Genomic DNA, 16,221 nt, shown 5'->3' with positions numbered 1-16,221 from the left:
TAAATGTGCAGTTGCTTAAACATCATAAAAAATACCAATATGGTTGCAATGAATGATTGCAGAATTGATTTTTTTTTGTAATGTTGAATTCGTAGGTGCTGCAGAATTGAAAAGAATAAATGCTGCTCATTTCCTTTGGGACTATAATGGCAAGTCTTGCAGCTGTAGGGGAGCATGAAGCATGTAGGACTGCTTTTGCAAGTCAACAATGGTTCTGATGTAGTGAGCTGAATTTGTTTATGATTTGTACATAGATGAATTGCTCATTTGTGGATTAGGTCAGGATAATTAGATGCAGTAGTGTGATATTTTTTTGTTTTTGCAGTTATGGTCTGCTCATTGCTCTCAGAAACACAGAGGACTTATTTTTGCATGTGTAGCAAGCTAACTACAGAATTGTTTTTTTTTAATAACATAGTTGAAGGCTTTGGAATACATAATATATACCTATGTCTCACCCAGTGACACGTGTTGCACATGTGAGATGAATCCATCTGCATGCCAAACTTGCATTTGCAGTATTCAGAGTGCTCATGGACATAGTGTGAATACGTCCCACACTACTTCCTTTGATGGTTTTGACACCAGTCATGGAAGCTGGTGTAGATGTGATATTTCTCTTTACACTACAAAAAGATGAAGACAGATCTCTCGAAAATCAGCTGGAGTCAACAGACTGACTGGAGTCAAATGTACTGGAGTGCTACCAATCTATTTTTACTTTTTCTGTTTGAGTTTTTTACACCTGGATATAATCTTGGTTTTCAAGATTTCTCCTTAAAGCTACAAAAGTGTCTTTATATTGAAAGACTCAATGTGTATGACTTTCTTTCCAATACAAAGTTAACGAAGTAGAGGCCATGACCTGCTGCTCCTGAGTTGATGGTGTTGCACAAAAAATGAATGCAATTGTGTGTGCTGTTTTATGTATTGAAATACATACCCAAATATATGGCAGTTCAAAATATGTGTCAAATTATTCCTCTGACTGATCAATCATTCATATTATTTTTTGCCGTTACTGTAGAGAACTGTGTCTCACAGAAGGAGCTGTTCTGCGCTTTATGTCCAGAGAAGACCATGTTTTTTTTTAACTGATTGTCTCTGATACTCTTCTGATACATAATGTCTGCTACTTTGCCATCAAAGATGGGTTTGGTTGTGTGTAAACTCTTATGCATACATGTAGAAAACTCACTTCTCATGTGAGTTGACAGAAACATGACCTGGATGTCATGGCTCAGATTACCCCACCCCCTGCCAGCTGAAAGGCATAAACATGCTGTGTAGTCTGTTGGGTTTGCCTGCTTTGGTTGGTCTCTGTTTTGTGAAACACAACCTTGAAATAACAAAACCAGCACTAAAATATCCTCGCAAAGTCCCTGTTTTTCAGTGCCTTTTGCCATTTCACTTTGTTGTACACATGCCAGCCATATCCCCATCCTGGGTTTGATTTTTTCAAAGTACATCTCTTTAACTTCACCAGTCAGTGTGGTTTCTGAGAGACAGACTTGAAAATGTTCACTTGTTCTGATGAAAAATGTAGCTCATAATTCCTCCCCAGTGCTCTTCCTCTTCTTGTCTGTTCTCTGCAGTCAGTTTTGTAAACACAGGCATATCTTTGATTATTGTTTGTGGTTATTAGAAGGAGCACATTATTATATTAGCCTAGGCATGCAATCCTCGAGTTATCCTCTTTCATTTTTCTCTCTGTCAGCTGTAAAGACTCTGCAAGTGCAACAATCTCGCTCTCCATCTCTGATCAGAGGGCAGGCGTGAGAGAAAAACTAAACACACAACATGAGATGTGAAGAATTTCTCTGCAGCACTCGAATGAGAGAGAGAGAAACTTGGGAGGGGGTAGGAGGACATGGCAGAAGCATTATTAGAATTATTGGAGCGGCACTAAGAAAAATGAACAAGAAAATAGCTGTGCTTTTGACAAAATAAACAAAGCAAAGTAATGCATTATTAATGCTCCAGAGCTGGTGAGAGGCAGTGTGAAGAGGTTTTAGATAAGGTGCAGTTTGTTAGAGAATACAGAATTATGGGTACCCCTCAGGATTGGTTGATACATGTGGGAAGAGGAAGGAAAGTGATAAAGATCAAGTTTGGGTGAGAGGGTATATCTTATCTCTTTCTTAGCTTATGTACACTGTTGGTATAGGAGAAACGGTATTTCATTCTTGATTGTACGCAAGTGCATGATAAAATGACAATAAAGGAAATCTAAATCTAATCTAATGTTTATATGAATATATTCAGGGATGTTGATATTTTGTTAGGTAGCATGTGTCATTAAGTAAATTTTAAATTGTATAGAAGTGTGTTTATGTAAACAGACTGTCAAGCTGGGAATGCACACATTCAATGGTTGGTCTATGTGCTCTGATGGTGTAGTCGGTCAGGGGCTTCCAATAATCTTTAATAAAGATGCACGGGAACACACGGTCGAGACTTTGGCTGACAATTTACTGCTGTTGTGCCTTGACGTTCTCCGTAAATACTGAGTTAGTTGCAAGTGTGTAGGTACCAAGGAGAGAGCTACCTGCTAGGAAAGGCAGCTCTTACAGTATGAAAAATAATAAGGAAAAGTCCTTCACACAGGCTACAAAAATTACTACGTTTTACAAAAAACTAAGCTTTATGCCAGTGACACTAATACCACTGAGAACAGTAGCAGTCATGACAACATAATATAATGACACTGCCCACTTCTAATGAAATTATGTAAAACTGATATTATTACACCTTTGTTATGTTCAAAGACACTGAAATTAATGATAATCTCATCCTTACCTCTTGCCTTTAGATGTAAATGTGCAAATTATGGAAAATAATTATGGAAAAGAAAAAAATAAAATAAAAAACAATTGCTTGTCAATCAGTGTGAGATGTCTTCTGGTTTTCTCCAGATAGAAAATTCTTTTTCTAAAGATAAGAGGCACAGATGTGATTATCACTTCTATTACTGTCTTTAAGATCAACAAAGGCATTTGAGATGTTATGACACATCATGACACATTATGCAGTGCTTATGACATGGTCATGAAAGCTTTTTAATCATTATGTCAAATAAAGTGTTATCCAATAGTGTTATCACTGTCCATTTCTTTAGCTAAATTGTGTAACTAGCTAGCTAATGTGGGATATCTTTGTTAGCTAAACAACAGTGGTGCTTAATCTTCTGCTAGAGACTTGATTGCATGAGTTTGTTCCTGCATAATTTCTCTGTTCTACTGCTGGCCTCTCAAGCTGATCAATCTGTCCTCATTCTCATTTGTCCATATTGCCATCATAACTGCAGTGTCTTCTAAGGTCTTGAATCCTCTTTCTTGTTATTGCTCTTTTCTGTTCTCTTGTGGCGATGTCCCCTGCTCTCTGATTGACTGAGGGTTGAAATACTCTCACCGACGGCTGACACCAATTCAACATTTTGAATCTGGAACAACAGCCATCAATGCCAATACAGACTAAATATGGAACACATGCTGGTGACCTCAGGTTATGGTCAGCAACAAATGGCTTTTGACTGACTGTCAGGTGTATGTTTTTGCCCTCAGTGAGTACTGGTGGAGATGACAGTCACAGAAAGGTGGTTAAAGGATACATGCCTGCCATCCAGAGCATGAGTGATGAGCCATTATCTCTTCACACAGGGAACACCTGAGCTTTGTGGGTTCCATTTATACAAAAGGTGGGGTGGAATGTAAGGGCATGTCATACGTTATTGGTGAGCTGAAAAAAATGACATTTTCTTAAGGGACTTGCACTGTGACAACAAGATATTTCTCATGAAACTGGGAAGGTATGACAATGATATGCTGCAGGAATGAGGAATCTGTTGTCTCCATATTTATAGGCATATGAGTTCTGTGGTCAGGCAATTGCTCTTTCCTGTCATGCAAAAGCTATACTCTGCAGACTTCACCAGGATGTGATAAGTAAGCAGCCTGGTATCAAACGCTTAGTCTAACTAGAACTGTCCACTGTTCTCTGTTTTTCTTCCTTCCACAGATGCCAGTGTCCCCCTCAGTTTGAGGGCCCAGAGTGCCAGCAGACCAAGCACAGTTTCCATGGTGATGGCTATGCTTGGTTTCCCCCCATAAGGCCATGCTTCGAGAGCCACCTCTCCCTGGAGTTTATCACTGAGGTTGCAGATGGGCTGTTGCTCTACAGTGGGCCAGTGGCCCAGCTACAGCCATGGGACCCCGAGGACTTCATGGCAATAGGTGAAGTTCAGAAGAGACCTCAGACCACACAGATAAAAATAGAAAGGCTAGGTCTAGGTCATTGCTAAGAAAGTATTGCTTTCCGTAAAATAAAAGACAAAAGGACACTACAGAAGCGTCTTGGATATGGAGCTTGATACTGGCCAAAATGAAATGAATACATTTAATAAATTCATGGCATAGTGTATCTCAAGGGTATGAAAATACATGGAGGCCACTGCATATATCTGGTTATAATTTCTTTGCTATTTTCTATTTTTTTAAAATAACATATTATATAGAAATAGCACCCACACACTGTTTTCTATGTGTGTATTTTACATTTCTTACAATATAAGTCACAAGAAATATAATAAAGAAAACACCTACAGATAGGTAGGTAATATTTCAGTAGGATATATCCTCCTCTTAATGTGCCCAAATTGTAATTATGGGAACATCTCAAAAATGTAATTTGGAATGAGCACACATCTAGCTCTCTCCGATCAAACCTGAATTAAAGTGAATGTTGCGGTTTGTTAGTTTGAGAGTGCAAAGCATAGAATATTTAACTTACTTAAAGTTAAATTTGAAGATGAAGAATGGTCTGTGTGTGTGAGTGTGTGTATGCTCACTTAAAGCAATTTCCTCTTTGAGTCACTGATATGCAGAGTAGAAGTACATTTCCCCCTGTGCGTTTGGGAAAAGCAGCACTGAATGTAAAGGATTTCACACTGGGTGTGATCGATCCCCCTCTCTGGTACCCACGGTGTTATCGAATCAGACATGCTCAGCTGGGAGGGTCCGGCGGGCTGTTTGCGGAGCAGTTTCACTCAGATTGGCTGAGTGAGCTGAAGTGTGAATGGAAGGTGACGATAATCGGATGCTGGAAAGGCCAAGTCGGAAGAATCCAGCCTCAAAGGAAAGGCCTTTGTCAGACAAGCACAGGAGCAGGGCAGGGTGAAATAGATTTAGAGAGAGACAGAGAGAGACACCACACTATCTCACACTGACATTGCCACTCAGCCATTGCTGCAACACCTGCCTTTTCCCAACCAGTGTCGATATGCCACACATTTCATATTCATTCAGGATTCTGGAATTTAGTGGTAATACTCTGCAGTAGTGCGTAGGTGGTGCAAATATTTCTGTGTTATTGGCTGTAGTGAGCACACCAAAGTAGATTTTTCTGTTGGTATTGGTCAGAATTGGATGTGTTTGCTTAGAGACTTTTTCAGGCATGTTACACAATTATTACATGTTTGAGAGAGTGGTGCCATATGCTTCAAAATGTGTATTGATTGCCTTCAGATAATGATGTCTTTAATTAGAATCACATATGGATTTTAATGTAACTTCCCCTCCCCACAGAATATAAACCACAGTTTTCTTTAAATAACAGTTCTATCATTAATTTTCTCAGCAGATAGCTAATGATTATTACTTGATTCCATTTTAATTATTGACTCTTTCAGGTAAGGGGTACATAGGCCCTGGAGATCCACAACATACCCAAATATTCTTATTATAAGCATATCTTCATGTTGTGCAGATCAGCCTTTATCTTGTCAAACTCATTAGCTCCATTCAACAAAATGGAGAAAACCAGACATTGTGTACATGCATTAGATGTATTAGAGAGTACATGGTGGTTTGAGTCATGATTTTGCCCATTGATGTACATTCTTCATAGAGGTCATGGGGGGCTAAGGATGCAGCCAGTATGAACAGGAAATAATAACAAGGTTAAATCTGACCTTCTTTCAGAAACAGCAACTCTGAGATGAAAGAGTGCTTACACCCAACATGAGACATTCACATTATGATCAATTTGTAGAAATCTGTTTCACAGTCTAACCTCATAAAATTTTATCATGATGCTTGTATCAAATATCACTTTTAAGTTACACAGTTTTGCACAGATATATCCAGAGGGAGTTGTGAAATGTGTTTTGTGATCTTGCAGGCTGCTCTTTTAAGTCAAAGGCACATAAAGGAGCTCTATCTGTTACTGATGTGTTTATTCTAACTAATTTGTAGTGTTATTTATTAAATCCATGTGTTGCCATCCTGACTTTTAGTTCAGGGCTCAAGAGAAGCAATTGTTCATATTTAGTAGAAATGCTATTGCGTTTACCTCTATCTCGAGGATTAATCTTCACAGATGTCAAAAAGAAACAGATGAATAAGGAAAGTGGGTGGGAGATTTGGTGAGAACACAGATGTAGATTAAAAGCAGAACTATGTAAGGACCTAGATACATGCCATCTCTGCTCTTGTCTCAACTCATTAAAACCTTAATCTGTAATGTCTGCCTTTTGGCCCATGCAGCCATAAATCGCCAGAACTCCGTAATGTCTCTCACTGCAGCCTGCACATTGCTCCTGACACATCATATCCTGATTAATATCAATTATACTGAGCAAAGCACACAGTCTGTACTTCCTCCACCACCCTCCCCCAGATCTCAGGCAAGTTCTCTCATTTGTCACCCCAGCCCCCATCCCTGGAAATGTCACGTCAAGCCCAACAGAAAGTGCATCAAAATCAGACAGACAGGGTTGACACTCTGGCAGCCTCACCATTTGTATGTAACATTTACTCCAGAGCATTCATACTCTTCATTTTCACCTGCTGACTTTTCAGGCTGTAAAGTACATCTCATTGAATGTGCAGGCTCTAAGTTGCCTTTTGTTTTAAGAGTTGCCCAGTTAGAATGCTCTGTTTAGGATGAACAGGGAGAAAAATGGACAGCACATTTCATATTGTTTCAGAATTGGTCCATTTTTGCAAGTGTATGTTCAGTAAATGAGTAGGTAACAAATTTTCAAATTGCAAGTTATGTGCATTATGTTATGTGTGCTGCACATACACTTTTCTTATGGCTATTATCTCAAGACTCCGTTGAAATTAATAAATCTCTTTGACCTTGATGTTATGTGTAGGTATTTTATGAAAACTTTCTGTGACCCCAAGGTCTTTAAGGTTTCTCTTGAATACATATTCTTTCTCAGAACTTATTGATGGCACGCCCACCCTGAAGATAAACCATGGCTCTGGCACGTTAGTGCTGCAGTTGCCAGGCAACGTGGATGTGGCGGACAGACGTTGGCACAGATTGGATGTGAGGAGCAATAGCAAGGTATGTGTTTTCATAGGGTCATCCCTCACACCATCTGACTGATTAATGGTCCAGGGACTTCTGGGACCCAGAGTGCTCAAAGAAAACACAAAGGTCATGCTGCAGCAAGCTGTAACTCAACATTAAGGGGAAAGTAGAAAATTCATGGAGATGTCTGAAGTTTATTGTTGGGGTTGGACGGAGACATTCTTGGTCATAGAGTTGACATAGGGGGAGTGTTTTGGCATTCAGTGTTAAATTAAAGGTGGATTGAAAATTTTGTAATGTTGTTTGTTTAATGTTGTAATGAACAAAAACAATCCAGAAACAAATCCTAAACTGTCCTGTTCCAAAAACAATGCTAAAAGGATTCTCTTCTGTTAAAAAAATCTAACAGCAAAAGTTTAGAACACAGCTACTGAAAATAAAGGGGAGATACATTAGGTAACTTGTGGATTTGTGGATTGGATTTACCTGAGTATACAGTATGTCCTAAATCTCTGTTATACCCTATGGACCAGTGATAACAGGAAGCTAGCTATAAGCTGTCAGCCAGAAATCCCTGAATGCATTCAGTATGACATTTCTGTGTAATATTCCCAGACTGCTGTTTGGATAAATTGGCATGAATGGAGTGCATATTTCTTATATTCCAGGACCATATACTTAGGTCATGTCATCAAATTAGTTTCTCTCATCCTTGACCACATCTCTGTAGAGTCTCTGGACTGTTCGGATGTTGTGACCCAGGGGTTGACCTTTCTGCTCATCTTCTGTGTTCTTAAGGAGGTGCGCTTTACTCTGGACCGCTGTGCTGGTGCCACTGTAATGGAGATGGAGGGTGTGGGCAACTGGCTGATGACTGAAGACCACTCCTCCTGTGAGGTCATAGGAGTCACACCAAACTTGGACAGGTAATGGATCAGCTTCCTCACCTTTACTCTTTCCTAAACTCTGTCCCTAACTCTGCCATGGTGACAAGTGCAGGCTGAGAGAGAGGGCCGTTTTATTTATTTCTGTAGTAATTTTTCTCTACTTAACTTCCAGTAATTCCAGTCATAATTCAATGTTATGTTTGTATATTTTTCAATAAAAAAGGAATTTTTTTGGATGAGAAATGCATGGACCCAATGAATGATTGATGCATTGATTGTGGTTAATGGTAGATGGATGGAGAGACAGACTGAATGGCCATTCTATTTGTGTCACCTCAGGCACCTGAATGTGACTCAAGTGTTGCAGCTTGGTGGAATCAATGAAAACCTGCCTTACATCTACCCACAATTACAGCACAAGCATTTCACTGGCTGTATCCGCAACTTGGTCGTGGATAGTAAGGTACCTGCGATCGCACAGTGCCTACATGAACTAAATCACGGTGTTAATATTTCTGTAACACACCATTTCAAGACATGGCTACAGTTTTACAGATCTGTGATGGATATTAAGCATGGCCTTACCATGAACATGCAGTAAACAACTGTACCTATCCTAGCTCACTGTAATTCCACATCTATGGTTCATCCTTAAAGGCTCCTTTAGGGTAATGTACTTTAATATGTTGTGTGATAAAAGATTACTTTAATGACAGTACTTCCACAGACCAGTTGGCTAGGAGCCAACCCTACACCAACATGCTGGTGACATGATTAGAAAAGAAAGCAATTCTGAACTATTGCTCCAAGTATTTAGGAGGATGCAGGTAGTTATCAGTGGAAAATTTATAGTAAAAAAATATATATTTCAGAACAACAAATTGTCTAAGTGTACACACTGCATTTACAAGAATTCTCATTACATATTTACTGTCCTCACTAATGTCTATACAAATGGTGTATAGACATTTTTCTGCTGCTAGTCTCCCTCAGCTGACTACATATCATTCAGAGTTGGTTTCCACTTGTATCGCTGAGAGTAACGAGAGGGCTGAGCTCTGGGATAACTGCCCTTTTGGAAGCATTGTTTTCAGTAATCAGGGAATAGTTTCACACATGTCATACGTGTAACATATAAGATTGTAGATTTAAACTGGTGTCATGATCATGGAAAGCAATGTAGGAACTATCAATTTATGTATAAATTCAACAATGTATTCTAGCTCACTATAATGCAAGACATGTATCCTTTTACACCATGATAATTAAGAGCAAAGAAGAAATTGCCTTTGAACAAATTCCTGTATTGGTACTAGTCAACTTTATTAGCGCAAGCTCACTTTTATACTCATAAAACACTGATCATGTGCAACAAGGTGTAAATTGTGTGAGACAGCACTACAGTAATGTTACATCGCATAAGTGCTCTTATATTACTATGAATGTGTGACACATGGAACTAAAGTTGTTTGACACTAAAATGTTCTATGGAATGCTTCTTGCAAATGGCTGTGAGGTGATGCAAAATTCATGTGCCACTATTGTGGAGCAGAGTTCTGAGGTTGGTGATGTAAATTTCATCATGTGCACTTGGGCAGAGATCCAGTTCCCTTGTCACTTTAAGGAAGTTTGTGGTGTTGGGGGATTTTTAGACCTTTAATGCTATAGTTATTCCTGAACTGATTCTACCCACTTGTGAGATCATAATCTACCAGCTTGGGAAGCTGAGTTTACCTTGGGCCAGGGAGGGCAAGCGCTCAGGATTGATAGTTGTTGAGGATTGTTGGGAAAATACTTGCATGACTATGAGGAGATAATAAAGGAGACAAACTAGTCATGGAAAGGAGGACAACAGGTGAATTGCTTGACCGCTGGCTGTGATAATGAGACCCCGGGTCCTGAGACATTGTCTTGATCCCCCTTGGGGCTTTTTTACTGTCATAACTTGAATTGGGGCCACAAGAACTGAGGAAAACGAAGTCTAGTTTTTGCTGCCTCTGCAATGCTGCTTAAGCCTACAAGGACACTGATGCTAGTTAACAGGAACTGGAAATCACAAGTCTCTGCACCCACCACAGCTAATTGGGTGAGATTGAGTTTTTAACAGTTTCTATAATAAGCAATTTGGTAGCCTAAAGGATAAAGTCAGAAAGGCAAATAACTTTTTTCAGAGAAATATTTATTCCTAGGGTGAAAAAAAAACATTTTCAGCATTTTATCTTGATTGTCTCATCTGATTTGCCAGCTCAAGTATATGCCATTCAGAGCTATTTTCTAAAAATAGTCATTCAGCAGGGATGTCAATGCAATGGAGCCACAAACAGTCTCATGTCACCATTTTTGTACTGGGACAACAAACATGGTTGTTTCAGAGGTTAAAAAGATATTGAAATGGTTGGGCAAGCTGTTCCTTAGATGATTTCATGACCTTACAGATAACATTGTTTCAGATAACATCTAGCTGGTCTGGTATAGTTGCTTTAAGTGAATCAAGTCTTTTAAGCAGGGACCTATCCTCTTTAGATATACTGAACATCAACTATGGAAAGGTTATACAAAGGATTTATAATGTCCTGTTTTTTCCAGAAGTAAAATCAAATGTACCAAAAGGAGCAAAAACTGCATATTCACATTCATTTTTAACAGTCACGCTGCAGTCTGTAGGTTCATACCCTTAAGTGGTTGATAAAAATTGCCAGGCTTTCCTGAAATTGATTCAAAATACTAGCTCTATTTGTTTTCTCATAAGAAGGCTGGCTGTCCATAATTTCATGTTTTAATTTCCTCTACATGACCAATTTCTTCCTTACTACTGCTGTTTACTACTGTTGTTGTTGCTCAGAGGTGCCATGAGTTGTGAAATTGCCCAGAGCCTATTATTGGTGAAATCCCAAGCCATTTAGGAAATTCAGTCTTCGCAAAAATGAATATACTGTGATATTATGTTCCCTGACTTATATAAGTTCACTGCACTGCATCTGTGACATATTTCTGGTAGGTTGGTAAATATTCATCCTACGCAGGGTTACATCCCCCCAAAACACTCTTCCATTTTGGACGACTCAGTCTTAACTGAAGAGAACAGAACTACATATGATGCCAGCAGTTATGTATGTATGCTGTGGAAGAAATGTAAACAACAAAGAGCTTACCTTGACAAGTAATATGGATGTTGGTTTATGACAAGAAGTTCAATGTACTTTGTTCCCCATGCTTAATGGTAATGTGAGCTGGGTTCCAATACTTTTAGTTAATAAATACACACTCCTCGGTCTTTACTCTTATTTGTGTTTATGGCTATTTTAATCCTTAAAAGCTTGTAACCATCTGGAGTCTGGGTCATTCTCAGTAAACTGGGTTTCAGTCCAACAAATAAGGCAAGAATGGTGGCACTGAGACAAATACTGTGCCCTGGTCCTGAGCATGTTAATTCTAATGCGTAGGACTTTGCCTTGGACAGTGGTGGCACTCCAAATCATTCTTTCATTAGTCTGTCCCAAACGTCTCCCTGCTGCATTTCTTCATGCTGGTTGTATCAGACTATACCTCTGTGGTTTTCAGGGGTAACCTGTGGGCTGAGCTAAAAGATTCACACACGTGAAATTCCAGAAGAAGGCTTGCTTTTGTCTTTAAGGGTTGGACACTAAATTTTTTCTTCACAAAAAAAAAAAAATAAAAAAAAATAATATAAACATTAAGTGACTTGTTGGATGCAACATATCTCCACTCAGAATTATACTAGCAAATACTTTAGGGAATGACAAACAAACAGTAAGAGTAAAGCAAAAAGAAATTTAAGAAAATGTAAAACACAGTCTTACTACAAGAACAACAGGAAACAATGTGTTATGCAGCTTATGCAGCATATGTCATGTTTCCAATTTTAGGCTCTGATAGTGTTAATGCTAAGTGGTCTTGGCTTAAGTGAGTGTTGTTGGACTAGTATCCCACCCTGGAGTCTTAACTGTTGACATGTAGCTTCTTTACTTTCATCTTTCATCTCTTTATTAAATTTGTTATTGGGTTTTGTATCCTAGTAATGTAGGTGGACAGGACTGACATGAAAGAAAGAAAGAAAACAAAAATCTTTGTAAATATGTATGTACATAAAGGTTTTATTGTTCTTTTAGTCCTCAAAGCCTTTTCTTGGATCATTGTCTGTTCTGTTGTACCTTATTTACATGCATGCAACATTGAAAAAAGGGAGATAATAACGTGCTTGGTGATTGAACGAATAAAGATGTGCGCTTCTTTTTCTTTCAGTCTTATATTGTTGGCTCTTCCCTCATGACGTAGGAAAGGGGAATAATAAAGAGTAGCACTACCAGGCGGAATTAGTTTGTTTTTTTAGTTTGCTTTTTCAGAGTTATAATCTTAGCATTTCTGTGTTCTGTACTGCAAGTCATAAATGCCAAAGTAAACAAGAAAATGCTATGTATTCTGTCGTAGAATACTGGATTTAATTGTGAGCACAGGATAGTAAACTGAATATTAGACTTCCTTCATCACTTCTTGTTCACTGTTCTTTTTCTGCTTTTTCTTCTTTTTCCAGATCTATGATCTTGGCTCTCCTGCGGACTCTGTCAACAGTGCTCCGGGGTGTCTGATGACAGACGGGAACTGTGTGAACATGGGGTACCCCTCCTGTGGACCTCATGGCTGGTGCCATGGGGAGTGGGGCTCCTTCAGCTGCCAGTGCATACTGGGATACACTGGGCACCAGTGTGAGCAAGGTATGTCTTCCAAAATAGGGATGCAGGGTTACTGAGCAGTAGTCAACTGATTCAGTGGAATGACCAGAGAATCATGGCGTAATAGCTGCATCAGATCTAGGACTGGGTTTCAGATTTGGTGAACACCTCTTTCAAAGAGATTTTAGTTTGACACATATGATTGCGCTTGATGCTGACCTGGGTGTATGTTTTGCAAAAGCTAATGCAAGCCCTCCTTGGCAATTATGTAACGATTGCTGTCTGTCAACACTGATCTGTGTTGTGGGAAACAAAGAAAAAAAAGATTCTGATTTGGGTGAAGCATCATACATCATATGTCTCACAGTTGGAAGGAACGAAACAACACACTGCTTTTCCATAACAAAAACATATGTGCCTGATACATTTAATGAAATACAGTAATCTCTGTGTAATTTAGGGATTACATTCCTCAATTACACCATAACTGACAAATATGCACTTAGCACAGGCTGGTGATTATGGGAAATTTGGGACTAGGGGATCTAGGATCCCACACACTCTCCTACTTTCTCTTGGGTACCCACAGTAGTGTGTAGTAGTGTGTTCATTTTCAGTTCCAGAAGACTGGAATATGATAATGCTGTCACCCTTTTCTCCATCATCATAATCTGTATTTTTTGGATGAATACTTCAACATCATAACTTGAAGGAACAAGTTTCAAGGTTCAGTATAGTGAATTAACCAACTAATAATGACAAAATGGAAAATATAATGGAAAAATGGAAAATGGAATACTAATGATTTTTAAGGCAATTGTCTAATATATGCTTTTGGATGCAATTTAAATGCCAAAATCTTGGTGACTATTGTGAAACACATCATCAGTTCATATCATCACACAACTGTCCTCATTAACACAGACACAACTGCACAACTATCACAACTGCAATTGGGCAAATGATTATTAAATGCTTACTTTAAATTCTGAGCAGATTTGATTATTGCAGATTGGATTGCATGTTGATGCATTTCAGCTGTTTAAGGTTATTTTGATCAAATGTAAATTTGATAGATTCACCATTTTATCAGAATGGCAAAAACTTGCTGTCTTGCTCAAACTTATATATTTGTGTATGCGGTACATGTAATCTGGAGAAATTGTAAAATTTGTTTGTCTGTAAAAAATTGATGACTTTCATAATGTTCTTCAGATTGATCATCTGTGTATAATACACCCTAAATTGTTCATGCACATGATAAATGAATCATAAGACATTCAGAAGCTTTATATCCTGTTTTTATCCTTTCTATCCTACTGTAAGTGGACTCATCACATAAGTGTGTTTCCAAATCCAGATTTGTGTTGCCATGGGGAACAAGGTCTTAAAGGCACATTAATATAGAATGAGGCAAAGTGAAACAAAGTGAAGCATGCAGCTGTCATGTTCAACAAATAGTTTTAAGGGACAGGGAAAACTGATGTTTAAGGAGCCTGGGAACTGCTCCTTATTCTGCCCCATAGATTTGCAGAACACATACCTGGATGAATTTCCACGTAATCCACCTGCTCTCCTGTAAAACACTTGAACTTTGTACTGATTTCATCAAGAAAATTCACTGCTTTATGAATTCGTTATAAAATGCATTTTGAACACGATTTCCCAGTTTGAAATGTCAGTCTCACACTTCAATTAATGAATACAGTTTGAATAACAAATGAGAAAAGCATGCCCCGTGTAGCTCCTTTCCTTCCCACCACATTTGTACACATGCTAATGTAATCCCACATTTTTACACAGCAGTGAATACCTATTGCATTTTGTGATTGACAGTGGTTCCGGAGTACTCCTTTGATGGGCGGAGCCACATCCATTTCCAGCTGGGGTACCCACTGCCAGCTCGTCGGACCCTAGTGCAGGTTCTGGTGCGGACCCGGAAACACAGTGGTGCTATCATCAGCCTGTTCTCCAAGGAACAGAATGAGTACCTGCGCCTTGAAGTGAGCTGTGGTCTCCTGTCATCTACTGAAAAACACCCTCACAATGTGCCTATGATGTTACAAATGTGTGATAACATGCAATGGCAATCTTCTGTGCTTGTTGTGTGGTATCTGGGTCACTTTTGTTTACTGTGCAGAGATTTAGAGATATTCTATTGAATTGAATTTGGGATGTGTGGCTCACCTATGTGTTTGGTTCACCTGCTGCAGCGCTCTGAGGGAATTTTTTTTCCAGTTCATGATGTTAAAGATTTTTAGACTTAACATCTACAGAGAATGACAGAGTCTTGCCAGTATTTGCTAGACTGACTGAGATTGGATATAGGCAAGTTCTCTATAATGTGTTTTTTTTTTGCTCTCATGAACTGTACAGTATGAACCAATTTATTGTTTCTTTTTTAGAACTAAGAGGTTTGTGAGTGACTTGTTTGGGAGTTGCAGTCTGGGTGAATCCTCTGACTGGTTCTTGAAACATTTCCTGCGTGCACCTTCCCCCTGTGCACTTGCCTTAATAAGCAAAACGAGGTGGCCTTTAACGTAGAGTCATGACGCATCATCTGAAGGTTTCATGTTTAATCCAAAGTAACATCTCTGCTGAACCTTGCCTTTCTCTCAGCTGACATCCTCCCAGCAGCTCCCAACAGGAAACTGCTCAGGGAGCCTCAGTTATTATACACGCCAATGCAGGTCATCTCTCCACTTGCGCAAATTGTCCCAAACCTATTCTCTGTGAGTGCAGATGTCCTTTTGTGTTAGGCAGACTTGCTCTCAGTTCCCATTGTGATGCCTCCAATTGTAGTTAAAAGCATGCAGCCCTTTTTAAGTAATTCTTCATCCACTCAAATGTATTCTGCCAAAGAGAGTTCAAAACACTTTTAAGGGCTTAATCATTTCTGTGACTCATCATCTTGTGCTGATTGTTGTAACATATTTATGAATATACAGCACAGAATGCTCTGTTCTTATTTCTTTGGAACAGTTTTTTTCTCTGCGCTCATATTCTCATTTCTGTTGTATTGTCATTTCATAATCATTTTAGTCTTACTCTGTTTTGTGTGAACAGGCAGACAGGTTGGCTGGATGGTGTCCTGTAGCTGTTTTGCATTGAACTGAAACATGTGTAACACCTCAACCCTTTGATTTGTTAAAGGTTGGGCCCTGAGTTCGAATCTCTTAATAAATCCTTTAGCTCTAACCCCAAGAATGACCACAATTAGATTTTTCCCTTTTAACCAATCTCCTTTACTGGCCCCAAAGAGTAAACATAAAATACACCAATACAATGAAATCAACCTTATTTTAATAACTTTAAACTCAAAT

At 38.9% G+C, this 16,221-nt stretch overlaps 1 protein-coding gene across 1 annotated transcript in view; it reads left to right on the top strand.

Moving 5' to 3' along the window:
* The window catches only part of LOC118781894 (neural-cadherin-like), a 130,808-nt gene that overhangs the window by 102,417 nt on the left and 12,170 nt on the right, over window positions 1-16,221 (top strand). Inside the window, exons 23-28 of the mRNA XM_036535031.1 lie at window positions 4,018-4,232; window positions 7,226-7,353; window positions 8,119-8,246; window positions 8,547-8,670; window positions 12,760-12,940; window positions 14,735-14,901. Of these exons, the coding sequence (XP_036390924.1) occupies window positions 4,018-4,232; window positions 7,226-7,353; window positions 8,119-8,246; window positions 8,547-8,670; window positions 12,760-12,940; window positions 14,735-14,901 (943 nt within the window). The remainder of the gene's footprint in view (window positions 1-4,017; window positions 4,233-7,225; window positions 7,354-8,118; window positions 8,247-8,546; window positions 8,671-12,759; window positions 12,941-14,734; window positions 14,902-16,221) is intronic.

Source organism: Megalops cyprinoides, chromosome 8 (assembly GCF_013368585.1).
Source record: "Megalops cyprinoides isolate fMegCyp1 chromosome 8, fMegCyp1.pri, whole genome shotgun sequence".
Lineage (NCBI taxonomy): Eukaryota > Metazoa > Chordata > Actinopteri > Elopiformes > Megalopidae > Megalops > Megalops cyprinoides.
This window is presented reverse-complemented; position numbering and strand designations above follow the sequence as displayed.